Genomic DNA, 13,260 nt, shown 5'->3' with positions numbered 1-13,260 from the left:
AATACTCCTTAACTTTGAAGTTTTACCTTTGAAGGATAATCCATTGCAATTTAAAAATTAGTGTGCTCTTCAAAGTGGAGAAAAATATCTTGGGAAAAATCCAACTTCATCTACTAGAAATTCCTCTGCTTTAGCCAAGGAATTTGTGGTTTTCTGTCACTGAAGGGCACACATTCAAGATTACCTAATCTGCTCTGAATATCAAATCAGTATTGTGTTTCTGTTCTCCAGCTAGGGAGGACTGTTGTATGCACCACATTTGAAAAGAAATATTACTATATCACTAAGTTCGTTCACTCCAGAATGCACTGAGCCAATTAGCCATTCCAGTACTGGAAATTCTAAGTGACAAGTGTTTGCAGCATAGCCTCAAGAGCTTTCAATTCTCACTATATTCTTCTCTTCAAAGGAACTTCATATCCAAGGATTAGTGGTACATACATTTCCCAAGAGAAGGACAAATAAGCAGACTAACCCTTAGTCAACAAAATCTACCATCAAATCTGTGCTCTTCCTATCAAGCCCTCTGTTCTTTCACACGATTCGTGTCCAACATTCACACTCACCTAGAAACAATTTTGAAGGGTAAACAGAAGATCTGTTAATAATTGAATAACTTAGCTTTATACTTACTCTGCATTTTGATAAACTTCTACTGAGATATTAAGTCCTTCCAATTCTTCCTTTAAGATCTGCAGGTCTGAGTTTACAAAACTCAATTCCAGTAGTACCTGCTCTCGTACTTTGTTGTTGGTGGTTGCTCTGCAGAGACATATCAATTTTTTATTGCTGAGGAAAAGGTTTTCTACAAGCTTGGTTGACCCCCCCTTCAACCTTCAATGCAAGCATTCTCAGCATTTTTAAGATTTTTTTATCTCCTTAAGAGATGATACCAGACCTCATGTTTCAGAATTTATTAGGTTTTTCTGCCAAGAGAGTGCCTGGGATAGTTTCCAGATAATAGCATGCAGCCACAGAAGATTTTCTATATGCCAAATTTTCCATGTAAGATTAAGGGTCAAGCTTTTTTCAGATACATTAATCAACAAAACTAAAGCATCCTAAACAGAATCACTACCCTATTTTCAGAATATGTGATTTCCACCTCCCCTCCCCCCCCCCCCCCAAGAAGATAGGTGGGTGGAGGTGAGAGAAGTCAGGAGACATTTTTCAAGAGACTTCCCCACCTTATAAATTGAGTAAAGATCTGTTGAGACTTCTGATCTTAAGAATGAAATAAAATAACTTTATCCCAAAAGTTGTTACAGAAAGAAATATCTTTCAACCACATCTTTTTAATACAAGACAACTTTCTCTATAATTTGATTTTCTGGGATGTAAATATGATTTGGTTTGCTTGTTTTATTTGCCATTTATGTATTTAAATGGCAACACTTTGAACTGCTAGCACAATGGATGTTGGTATTTAACACCCCCTGAGCATTTCTGTGTGATGACTTGTGTATTTATATCACAATTTCTAACCTGATTCTCCATACTGACAATTTCATTAGAATATTACTCTTTTCAAGATACTTAAATAATCTGTATCTATAAATCCACAGGTATGAGTTTAAGATAAAAGGTATCCATGCTTAAGATATTGTACTCTTATATTAGAGTCCAAATCTTAAGACAATAATGAACTTAAATTTGCAGCATTTTGCATTTACCTTTATTTTAAGACAAAAGTCACCCTCATAAATATTTATGAACAACCACATCATAAATCTAGGCTCCGCTTGGAGCAGTTCTCCAGTTTTATGGAGCACCTTGGTGAAGAACTAATTATTCCAAGACTAAAATTCTAAGTTTGTTTTTTATATTCTAAATTAGTTGTCTCTGAATTTTCTATGCTGTACTTTATTGAATACCTTGGATTGCTTAAATTAGGCAATGTTAACATCTGTTGCCTTCCTAAGTCCAACTGGATACAAACATATGGTGGAGTGGATCTTCCTTGAAAAAGGCAGCACCACAGAGATAAATGGGCAAGTTTTGATGCTACAAGCACTTTAATTATGATATATTAAGGCTCCATGTTTGGTCTAGCTTACCATCCTCCACAAGAGGGATTCTATTATCTTTTTCAGAAACCCCAAAGTTCCATCCAGATTGACTTCTCTATTGGCTCTATTGCTATGAACATCCATTTCAATTAGAGTTAATTTGATTACCTTTTCATGTTTTTTACACTGTACACATACTTTTTTGTGACAACCAGGCAAAAGGGACAATGTGATATTGTTGAGATCCGTATAACTCTACTCTGAATTTAATTTTAACTCAGAACTCTCAGAACAAAAAGACAATGAAAAGGAGAGGGTGACTTTTAGAAATTCTAAGGACAAAAGTCTTTGCCCTATATGGACCATGTGCTTCAAGCCTAGTGCTTGCTTTCAGCCAAAAGTAAAGAAACCTGCATTTCCAGATTTTTTCTCAAGTCCTACTGCAAGAGGCTCCTTGTGGACAGCAATTGGTTTCAGTTTCTCTTAGAACTTGATGAAATTCAAATAGAATCTGCAAACATAAAGCTTGTTTATGTTTTTCCTTATGAGACTGTAAATACAACTAGTCATCAGGTTACTTTTAAAATTGCTTCTTTCAAAGAACTAGCAAGTTTTAATAGTCCGACAGGTGTAAATTCATTTTAGATTTCTAAAATCTTAAAAATAAGTCCGTTCCTCTACTTTTAAGTAGATTTAGTTCCCACTCCTGTAAATAGCAGCTTCAGTATTTCAGCAGAAATACTGGCACCAGAAACTGAACTTTAGGATACGTAGGTGAAATGCTACCAGTTTTCACATGAGCTATTACTCATCTCTTTAGCCCTTCCAAAACACTCCTGAATAGACAAGCAGAAACATTAACTGAATGAAGCATTCCATTTCAAAAACAGATATAATAATATTGTTAACCATACAAAAGGTAGTAAAATTCCAAGTCAATTACCAGAAAACAAAGCAAACTTAAGTCAGCCACAGAGGCTAAAATTACCAAAGTTTTCAACCTGTCACATCTCTTGCAAGAGTGAAGATAACAGCAGGTAACAGACAATGGGCAACCTGTTGATTATTGGCAAGTTTAAGAAAATTGAATTTATCCAAGCATTTTCACTTCTTTAAGTATATTTACTAGGTTTTGTTTTTGAAGACCCATTGTTGCTTCAGTTGCAGAGAAACAGACACTACAGGAAACTACTGCAGGTGAGCACTGGGATAGTTTTCAGTTCTTCTGTGTAAGATTGGAAAGCTACAGACTGTTTGCCAAGCAGTTAATCACGGGATGTAACAGCCTTAAGACAGGGTCAACATAAGGCTATGCCTATGGGGACAGCGACATATGAAAACATATCCTAAAAAAATGTAATAGATGAAGACCAAAATCACTTCCAGTTATGCCAAACCATAGAAGAATTTGGTAGCAACTGGTGGTAACCCAGCTCAAATTACATGTGTGCCACCCTGCTATTCCTCTATCATTACTACTACATGGAATAAAGAAGACAACTGACAGTCCTTCCTACTATGCAGCACAGAACTAAAGGATCTTTGGAAAATCCAAGAGCATAGTGGCAATACCTTTATTTGATTTGAGGAGTAAAAGGAACGCATTGCAATATTCAGCAGGGTTCACTTGCCATTATCACAAGCAATAAAGCTGAACAAAGAGAGCAACCTAAGAAAGGCTAACATTCAGCTCATTTACTGCAACATAGCAGTACTGAAAGTGCACTTGAGAGAAAGTAATGACTCTATAGAGCTATAGCTTGAAAAAATTCAGGGAGATTCACAAATCATTCTACATTAATAGAGGCAGCATGTTTGGGGGGAAAAGGGAGAAAACACAACAGCTAAGAGACTCCTACAAAATTAAAAGAAAATTAACCAATTCTTGCTTGGGCAAGAGAATTAAGAAAGCATGATCTATACCTTAAAAGATTTTCAGCACCAGCTCTCATTCTCACTGCTCTTAAGATCTGTTGGTTTAGAACAGCTCTTTGATTTTGCAGTTTGCTTCGTCCAGTTTCGGCAAGAGGATTACATCCCTAGAATTAAGAAAACAAGTTTTTTGTTGCTGTTGGAAGAAACTTAAGAGGGACTAACACTGAATTTAAATGAACTTTAATGGCATACGTTCTGTATGAATACAAATTAGCTACATTGACATCAGTGATGATCTGACATCAATGACAGTATTTCTCGTCTCAAACTTGGTCATTAAAACCAAAAGAAACCATGACCACAGTACATTTTAACATTAAAATCCAGACAGAAAATATTTGTTTTAAATCTTAAGTACACATGTGAGCCAGTCTCTTCTCCCCTAAAAATATTTTCAAGATATTTTGCAAATGCAACCAAATTTGTCAGAATGTTATTAAATTTCTAGGATTTTATGAAAACGGTATCCAGAAAGACAGCAACTCCCATCAAAGCTTCTGCTTAACCCTTGCAAAGTATCAGAGTTCCATACTGGGATATATACAGCCTTGAAGTACAACTCTGTCCAAAATAGACTTTGGTGCTCAAAGTTTGGGCCTCAAAAATCTGCTCCCAGTTTTAGGAACCTTTCAAAGGATCTCTGATCTTTCGTTCTGGTAGCTCAGACCTTCAGTACAATTCCTATCCCTCCTTCCCCGGGTTCATCTCTTTACATCTCAAATTTACCTAAATAGAGCTTAACAGGGTAAGATGATTACACCTTCAGACTCTTATCAAATTAAGCTCTTAAAAAGTAAAGTGTGAAATCCGGAATTCACAAGAATGCTCCCGTATATGTGCATACCTTACACAAGTAAAAGACTCAAACTACTGAAACCTGTGTTTGAGCAGGACTGAGCCATTGTATTCTGGCGAGCATTGAAAAGCTAAAACTGATAGAGATGAATAGGACTGCATGCTTGTCCTTTTTGTTTGTTTAAGGGAAACACAATTTTAACACCTTTTTAAAATACATTAGAAATTTCCCTTCCACACCTTTATTCTTTGCCCCTGCCACCCCTTTTTTAAAAGGTATCAAACGCCTTTGAATCTTAAGACTAATTCTGAAGCAAATAAAACCACTGTTTTAAGGCTTACCCTTAAATGAAGAATGTCCTTTTGAGTGGCCTCACTGGGTATCATTACAAAGCTTATCAGAGTCCTGCTGGATTGTATGCTACACAAGAAGGAGGCTCAGACCTCCCCAAGTCTTCTTTCAACTATTCCAGCCACTAAATTATGAGCTATTTTGGACCTCTCCCTCTTAGTTTTGACTAGAAAAAATTGGTTTTGATATAAGAGCATTTAAAAGTCTATCGACAAGCTCTAATTATGAGGGGTGAAGCAATGACATATCAGCTAAACAAAAGCAAGTATTTAAATAGAACATGAAATTCTAATCACGAAGCTCAGTTCTTATTTTTGTTGTCAAGTGAGAGCCAGTTGACTTGACAACAGAGAAATGAGCTCATCAAACCAGATTACACTAGTTCAACTGAGAAGGCACATAACCCAATACTGTTAATTTTACATATGTAGTTTGAAAAGTTTGTAATAAATAGGTAAAATGACAGGAACCTTGTGCAAACATCCTCAGAAGCACATAACTTGAAAAAACACACCACACTGAATTACTGCATTGAAATACCACCCACAGCACAAGCCTACAGTTCTCTTCATTGAGAAAGCGCTCACAGCAAGCTCGACACATAGAAGATGAACTTTTTACTCAAGAGAACACACACAAACTCATTCATTCACATCAGATTAGAAGTAGTCCTTTAACTACCAAATACTTTACGCTCCTTTTCACACAATTATACACATAAGCAAGGCACACTTTAGTGCATAACATGGTCTTGTAGCCACAAGTTGCTTTCTGCTCTTAGTCTGGTTCTTTTTCTGGGATGCACCTGTTCTTTCCCACTTTGCTTCTCCTTCATTTTGTGTTGTATAGTCTTTTTTACTACTGCTATTCAAAGCCTCATCTTCTTCCATTCTATCTGTGACATTTTTCATTTGAACCTCACCAATTATTTCCTCTTCCTTGCATTCACTTTGAGTATTTAATTCTCATCTCAGACCTGTCATCTCCATATTCATGCACAGGTATTTCCTTCCACCTTCTTTCTTGACCACTTAGTTCAAGCATCCTTCTAAAATGTATCCTTGCCTTGCCCTTCATTATTTTTCTGTAAAGCTGCAGCTTCATCCCAGAACTCCCTTCCCTTTCTGTGTGCCAAACATGTTTGATGACATCGTTCAAATACTTCTTTTACAGCTTCGCTTCTGGAAAATTTTTCCAGAAGATCCACTGCCTCATTCCCAAGCCCATGAAGCTCATAGAAGTGATTTGTTCATTTTAATGAACTTTTGATCAAGCTCCCACTGAACAATGAGTACGAAACAGCAGTGATCTGAAACTCTCTGCAAAGAGAAAAAGCATAAGAGACGTTTCCCTGCACTTCAGGTCCCCAGGCACTAATCTCTGTCGGAAGGAAAACCAACCCTGGGCCCTAAGAGGACAAGGCACTGACAGACCAAGGTATCTGTATAACCTCCAGTGTGCCTGCAAGTGCAGCAATTTTGATAAAAGGCTTCTTATGGATAGAGGAGTCTGTTTTCAGGATATGCTCACCTGTTGCAAGCATATGCCTCCCATTAACTTCACAAGGCCTATAAGAAATTAATATTTCACTTTTTGGAAAATGTTGCTTTTTACATCTCCTGCACAGGGGATGAGGACACTCAGCTAGTTTGTGTTCATTTGCAGGTTTAAACTCTTTATCGTAATCAAGCTGCCATAAAACTGATGGGTAGAAGTCTGTGTAGAAGGCAGCAAAAATGACCAATATGTGAAAAAACCCCACAAGAAATACACCATCTGGGAAAGATACCCCTCTGCATGAAGCACAAATTCTGCATACTAAAGTTATTTAGCAAACAGGTCCAAACAAGTGCTTAGTTTCATCTTCCTCCATGTACAAGATTGCTTTCCCAAACAGCATTTCTACATGGCTCACATCAGATAATCAGTCATGATGAACGCAAAAATCATGACTGTTTGCCAAGCAATGAGTAATAGCAGTAAGTATTTGAAATTAACATAAATATGATTTACAAAGTATTGGTTTGAACTTTTAAGATGAGCCACACTGTCTGAAGGTGACACAGAGTTGAAACTGGGTGTGCCTCCTTACTTAAAGGAAAACATTCCTTTCCAGCCAGTGAAGCCTATGCTGCTTGTCAAGCCCAACAGTGTACACAACTGGCCATATCCTCCAGGTATGTAAACATGTATGTTTAAATAACAAGTATGTATGGAACTGCTCTAATAGCAATTGCAGCAAACAGCGTATTTCACACCAGCATTTCTAGAACTGATCCCAAGTCCTGCTAAATCGTCATTTCCTTACTTTCTTCCAGTACTACAATTAGTGCTTCTTTTTGCATGTTACCACTAGTTCAATTTTGAAAATTTAGCTATATACTGTAGATCTTTCAGAAGTACAAGGTTTATCTGAGGGATTTGGTTGTTGTTGTTGGTTTTTGTTTTAAGAAAAGAGGTGGGGAAGAACTGGTCTTCCAGAGCCTGGTCTACTTGTGCCATGAACAAGTGTTTTATAGTTCTAAGTGCCTGGCCCAGAGAGTAATATAAAGTTAGAGAACTAATTGTATTGAACTCCAAAGATGCATTTCCTACATGAACTCCACTCACTAAGCAAAATCAACATTCATATTTCATCAGAGACATCTGTCTCTTGACTAACCAAGTTTCAGATGATTCTTAGTTTCACATGAAGGCCTACTTTCTGTTTTAGGTTTTATGAATTTGTATATGTGTGTGAATATGGGATGACAAGGGTTATGAATCATTGCTATGTTGTTTCTGTCCTGCAAGACAAGTGGAAAGAGAACAAATAGCCAAATAAATATTCCTGTGTCAATGCTAATGTTGACGGTTGCCTGGCTACTAATGACTTTAAAAGAACCCCATGAGCTAAACCTCAGTGGAAGGACAGGTGTGGCAGGTTGGTAAACTGATACATTAACAACAGGTGGGGGGAAGCCCTGCAGAAAAAAGCCCAAAAAGAGGGGAAGGACATGCAGAGCTAATTAGGGAAGTGCTGATTCATGAGCTAGTTACCATACCTATCATTTTCAGTCTGGTGCTTCATTTATGGAACTGCTTGCTTCTGCTTTTAGCCTTCTTCCCTGACACAGGGGACTAATATACAGTCTTTCTTTCTGAATCAGCTTGGTCTATATGATAAGTATCTAGCCTCACAGATGGAAGCAAAGCTTTAAAAAAGAGAAAATATGCATTGTTGTTCAACTGATCAGAATCTAAGGATTCATTAAGCTAGCTGTCCTACTGCTTCTGCCTCTGTGTAGCACAGTGGACTGCTATCCAGAACAACCAAATTGAAGCTGGGATGCTTCATGCTGAGCCAGCCAATACCTAGAGAGCTGCAGAAATGGTAACCTTGGAAAATTTAACTATGGCTTTTTCTTACCATTTATTGCAACTTTCTGACTGATGAGAGAAATTTGAAAAGTTATGGCCAGTGTAAGGTGTGACAAAGCAGTAAGTCAAGGTGGGAAAAATAGAGCAGAAAGAACTTGCTAGGTATCTCTTCCTTGCTCGGCTCCTATCCACCAAAAAACCAAACAAGAAAAAAAAAAAAAAAAAAACCAACAAAAAACGCCCCCAAAAAACAAGGCAGGCATAGCCCTACTAATAGGTCATCACACAAGCATTGGATCCTGTGACTGGATGAATACTGTATTATAAATATCCTGACTTCTGCATGCTGATGTGTCTCGGGGATATTTACTTTGCAAAAGCTTACTGATTAAGTGGGGTGGTGGTGTGCTATTTAAAAAAAAAAAAAAAAGAAGAAAATAGAAGGGGAGAGGAGCTTGAAAAAAGAAAGAAAGCTGTTTCTCTCACAAAAATTCTAAGGTAACTAAAAAAAACCCTGAAAGACGTCACAGAACCAACCATAGCACGTGTAAAAAATAACCATGGTTGGGAGAAGCATCTCACGTAAGCAAAGCTGCACGTGACAACAGACCTGCTTTAATTACTATTGGTCTGTTGAAAAAATCCTTCCTGTCTAAATGCTTTGCTCTACTTTTAAAACAAATTGTTCTTTGCTCTTATCATTAGTTTTGTCATTATTTTCATAGGGAAGAAAGACTGGGGCAAAATTTGGATGGATGTGTGGGATATGCATGGTTGATTCACAGATCAGTAACTGAAATAATGTGAAACTCCATACAGAGTAGGTCCAGATATGAGGGTGATGGTCCAAGAGGACTCACACCATCCAGGAGAACAGGTACAGTTTGCCCTGGCAATGTACACTAAACTAAGCCAAGATAAACAGAACAGTAGCAGAACCAGTTCCTGGTACATTATCTTCCCAGAACTTAAAAAGTTCCATGCAGAAGCTCCATCTTCTTTTTGATGGGAAGTAAGGTGCTTCTTCCATTTTGCCATATCCTCTTCAGGACACCAGCAAGGATATTTCTTGTTGTTGTCTGTTCTGCTTTTAAAAGTAAAATTCTTCTCACAAGTTTGGTTGCAGCTCATCAAACAGCTGAAGAGGGTTGTTTTGGAGGGGTGATATAAGAGGAAGTGAATAGGGGCAACAGTGACAGAGTTATACATACCCTGTGTGGCACAGGTAAATTTCCTTTAAATTAGATGATCAAAAAAGGAAAACCACCAACAAAAGACACACAAGGATTGAGCCAGCTCAAAGCATCTTTCAGGTTTAAGGAAAAATTTAATTTTGCATATATAAATGATAGGTCTTTGCCATGGGGAAAAAGGAGATAATGGAAAAAGACAAGGTAAGGGAAAGAGGAAAAGGTCTCTCTGGAGCAGCTGTGACATCACTGGAAGGGAATGGGGAGGGTAAATCTGAGAAAGGGTGCAAGTAGACTTCAGTTGCTGGCACCTATCACATCTCAGACTCACATGGCAGAGTCACTTTTTAGTGTGACAATGGAAGTCAGAGCAGGAAACACGACTGTGCATCTGTGTCCCTATTTTTAGCCAGTCACAGTTTTATGGGGCTCCCTCCCTACGTTAAAAAAGAAAAAAGGCACTGAACAAAAATTAAGTAAATAAGTTGTTTTACATACTGCATCTTGGGGATACTGAGGGCTGCTTTCTGGTATGCTGTATTTAAAACTTCAAAAAAGCATAATACACAACAGAGCAATACAGACTTTGAGCCCACTTCCCATAGTAATCCATTCATCAAAAGAAAACATCAAGAGTCTAAGGCAACCTCATTGTGTACATAGTGCTTGGAAGCCATGTTTGAGCAGGACCGATGCAAAGCAAGTGTTTTCACCTTGCTCCACAACTTACAGAATAAAAAAAAAAAACAATTAAGTAAGCATCTTTTGACCTAAAAACACAAGGACTATCCTTGGAAATTGATGTGATTCTGCACCAACAAAAGGGGTAAACCAACCCTGAAATCCTTCCGGGAAAACAAATAGTGTAATTTAAAAAGGAAGGAGAAAGCAATACCAAGGTAACTCAGAGAGGAAGGGGGAAAGACCCATGGACACCCACCAAAAGCTCCATCACTCATTTCAGTCACGTGAAATCACCAAGTATACCATTCACAGGGACCATGCATATACTGCATTTAAAGCATCTCCTTGGGTTCACAGCTTGTACCTGTTAAAGATTCCAGGAGTGGGATTGTTTCAGTGAGGTTTTTTTGGTGTTCTGTTTTTCCTCCCCCCTTCACCTGGAACTTCTAAGTCAGAATTAAAGCTCTGACCTTTGAGACCATTCAACTAATGTATAACAAGGTATGCTGGTTTCCTGCTTATTTTTAGGGACCGAAGGCTCTGAGCATCAAGCCTAATCTGAAGTTCATAACATTATTAAAGACACTTAGGAGCTGGTTGAACCTTTCCAAGATCTGAGGGAACAGAGGAAAGAACGTTTCACTGCAGCACTTAGCTCACTCAGATTTTATCAGATTCCCACATTTTCATTACTTATGTCTTAAAGCAGTAAGCAATAGGAAAGATGCTCATCATTAGATATTAAATTGATCTTACAGTATTTTCATATATGAGAAAAACTTCATTCCTGTCCTATAGGCTTTACATTGATCTAACACTGTTTCAGTGACCTTAACTGTAACATACAATAACTTAACTTAAATAACTCAGTCCTTTAGCAACTCTGAGTGTAGGAGATTCACTACTCTTACGACCTGAGGCACAACTTGGGTACTAAACTTCAGTTAGCCCTTATCAGTAAAAACAAATAGGTGGAAAAGTTGATTTATTTAACTTAAGTTCATGAAAAGTCAACTTTTTTACTAACATGCCTCAAGGCAGCCTATGAGCTTCCTACAGTGTAGAAAACATAGCTATGAAAACTAAGTAACTACAACTTGGCCACATTGTATGATTAGCTGCTACAGACTACTAAGAAAAAAGTAATTTACTCACCAAATATTATAGTAGAATTACTCAAATGAAGAAGCCAGACAAGATTTGGGCAAAGTTTTGTTTCAGTCTGTCTAGTTATGTACAAGGTGGTAGTGATTCCTTGCAGCATGGCTGGCACAGGTAAAGCTTGGCTCTTTTCAGCTAGAAACAGTTCCTCTGCTAAAGGGCAGTGGTGTTGTTTAAGCTCCTGCAAGCTTATGAATTTGATAAATACTACGGCAAAAAAATCAAACAGCCTGTAAAGATGGCAACAAAGCAAAGCATACGTGCCTCCCTACCATGTCATCCAGGTGGCTGCTGAAGTGTGTAATGGGGCTATTTTTGTGCAAAGGCGGGCAGCAACAACCTGATGTATGCAGCTTTTTTTCCCCCCCTCCACAGACTAGACGGTTCATGGTTTTGGATCCAGAATCTACACCGAAACCCCCGTGTACCTACACCCCGACTTGAAACCTATGGACGAAAGTTACAGGTGCTGAGAACATAAAAACAGCCAGGGAAGGCCGAATCAAAGCTCTCTGAAAACAGCACTTACTGCCCTTTACCTCCAGTGAAGTTCACAGGACCCCACAGGGCTGCCTGCATTACAGCAATACTTAACTATAATTACTGTTGTGAAGAAAGAACTCGGGTGCAGGTTATGGCATAAGCCGCCCAGTCAGTCTGAAAAGTAATTAGGGCAAGTGTTCATTAGGAACTTCCTAACGAATCTGTTAACTTCGTTACCTTATTCCAGTAAACTTTCTTACAGGTACATAAGGCAATTTACTAGAGAGCGCGCGAGGAGACGCAGTGAGAAGCAAACGGGGAAGAGAGCGGGTGGCTGCAGGGGGGAAATAAAGGCAGCAAAAAGAAGGCCGACAAGCGCAATTTGACTCGTTTTGTGAAGTTAAAAGTGCTCCTGTCCTTCAGGGTGACGCCCAGCTCAGAAGCAGGGGAGGGCCGCCCGGGTCCCCGCGCAGCGCCCCGCCAGCTCAAGGCGTATCCCCTCGCCGGAGTCCAGGCCGGGCAGCGCCTGCAGCCGCGCTCTGTCAGAGCGAGGTCCCCATCTCGCCTCCCTGCCCCATCGCCCCCCAAGGCTGCTCCCCATCCCCGTGGGCTGCCATGGGACGGAGCCCACGACGCTCCGCCGGGAGAAAGCAGACCGTGAGCGACGGAGAGGGGGGCCCCCCAGCCCTGAACCATCCTCGGGAGGCGCTGCCCCGGGCACACAGCCCACTGTGCACGCAGCCCACCCGCCCCAGGCCAGCCACCGAGCCTCCCACCTTCCGAAAGTAGCCGTCCCCCGCCGGCTCCGCCGCCTGGCAGCCGCGGGACAGCAGGGCGTCTGTCATCTCTGGGCGGGCGGGCGGGCGGGCGGGCGAGCGAGCCGGCCGACTGGCCGTCCTTCTACCGCTCCTGCGAGACGAGCTCTTCCCCTCGAAGCCGCGACCCCGAGGAAATGCCGCCACTGCCCCACGGCACCGCCCAGCCCCACCTCCGGTGGTGGCGGGGAGGAGCTGCCCCACCCCACGGCGCTGCTCCTCCGCCGCCCAGTGGTCCTGTCGAGGTCGTTGCAGCGACCCCCGGGCCACTTCCTGCAAAAGCCCCGGCGGAGCGGCTGAGGCTCCCGTCGTTCGGAGACGGGCGGTGGCTGTGGCTGACTGAGAGCGGAGCCCAGTGCCTCGCTGCGCAGTGGCAGCTCAGCTCGCTCCTTTTCGGCCCTCCGGTCGTGCTCCACTGGAGCGTGCCGGAGTCTGGCTGGCTGCCGCGAAGGCACCGCTCGCCTCCCGGCGCTTCC

The 13,260-nt window shown here is 40.6% G+C and overlaps 2 protein-coding genes across 4 annotated transcripts in view; one reads left to right on the top strand and one right to left on the bottom strand.

Annotated features, from left to right (window-relative positions):
• The window catches only part of FAAP24 (FA core complex associated protein 24), a 39,886-nt gene that overhangs the window by 20,386 nt on the left and 6,240 nt on the right, over positions 1–13,260 (top strand). The window contains exons 7-9 of one of the 2 annotated variants that reach the window (XM_048316530.1): positions 3,139–3,206; positions 6,265–6,528; positions 7,208–7,268. The gene's annotated coding sequence lies outside the window, so the exon portion shown is untranslated. Of the gene's footprint in view, positions 1–3,138; positions 3,207–6,264; positions 7,269–13,260 lie in introns of both variants that reach the window. The other variant, XM_048316531.1, reaches the window with a different exon arrangement.
• RHPN2 (rhophilin Rho GTPase binding protein 2) overlaps positions 1–13,260 on the bottom strand; it is a 34,610-nt gene that overhangs the window by 15,353 nt on the left and 5,997 nt on the right. The window contains exons 1-3 of one of the 2 annotated variants that reach the window (XM_048316520.1): positions 12,746–12,944; positions 3,933–4,048; positions 634–762 (exon numbers count right to left, since the gene is read on the bottom strand). In XM_048316520.1, coding sequence (XP_048172477.1) covers positions 634–762; positions 3,933–4,048; positions 12,746–12,814 — 314 coding nt within the window. In that variant the 5' untranslated portion in view covers positions 12,815–12,944. Of the gene's footprint in view, positions 1–633; positions 763–3,932; positions 4,049–12,745; positions 12,945–13,260 lie in introns of those variants that run through there. The other variant, XM_048316521.1, reaches the window with a different exon arrangement.

Source organism: Corvus hawaiiensis, chromosome 12 (assembly GCF_020740725.1).
Source record: "Corvus hawaiiensis isolate bCorHaw1 chromosome 12, bCorHaw1.pri.cur, whole genome shotgun sequence".
Lineage (NCBI taxonomy): Eukaryota > Metazoa > Chordata > Aves > Passeriformes > Corvidae > Corvus > Corvus hawaiiensis.
The sequence above is the reverse complement of the archived record's forward strand: the minus strand, read 5'-3'. Positions and strand labels throughout refer to the sequence as shown.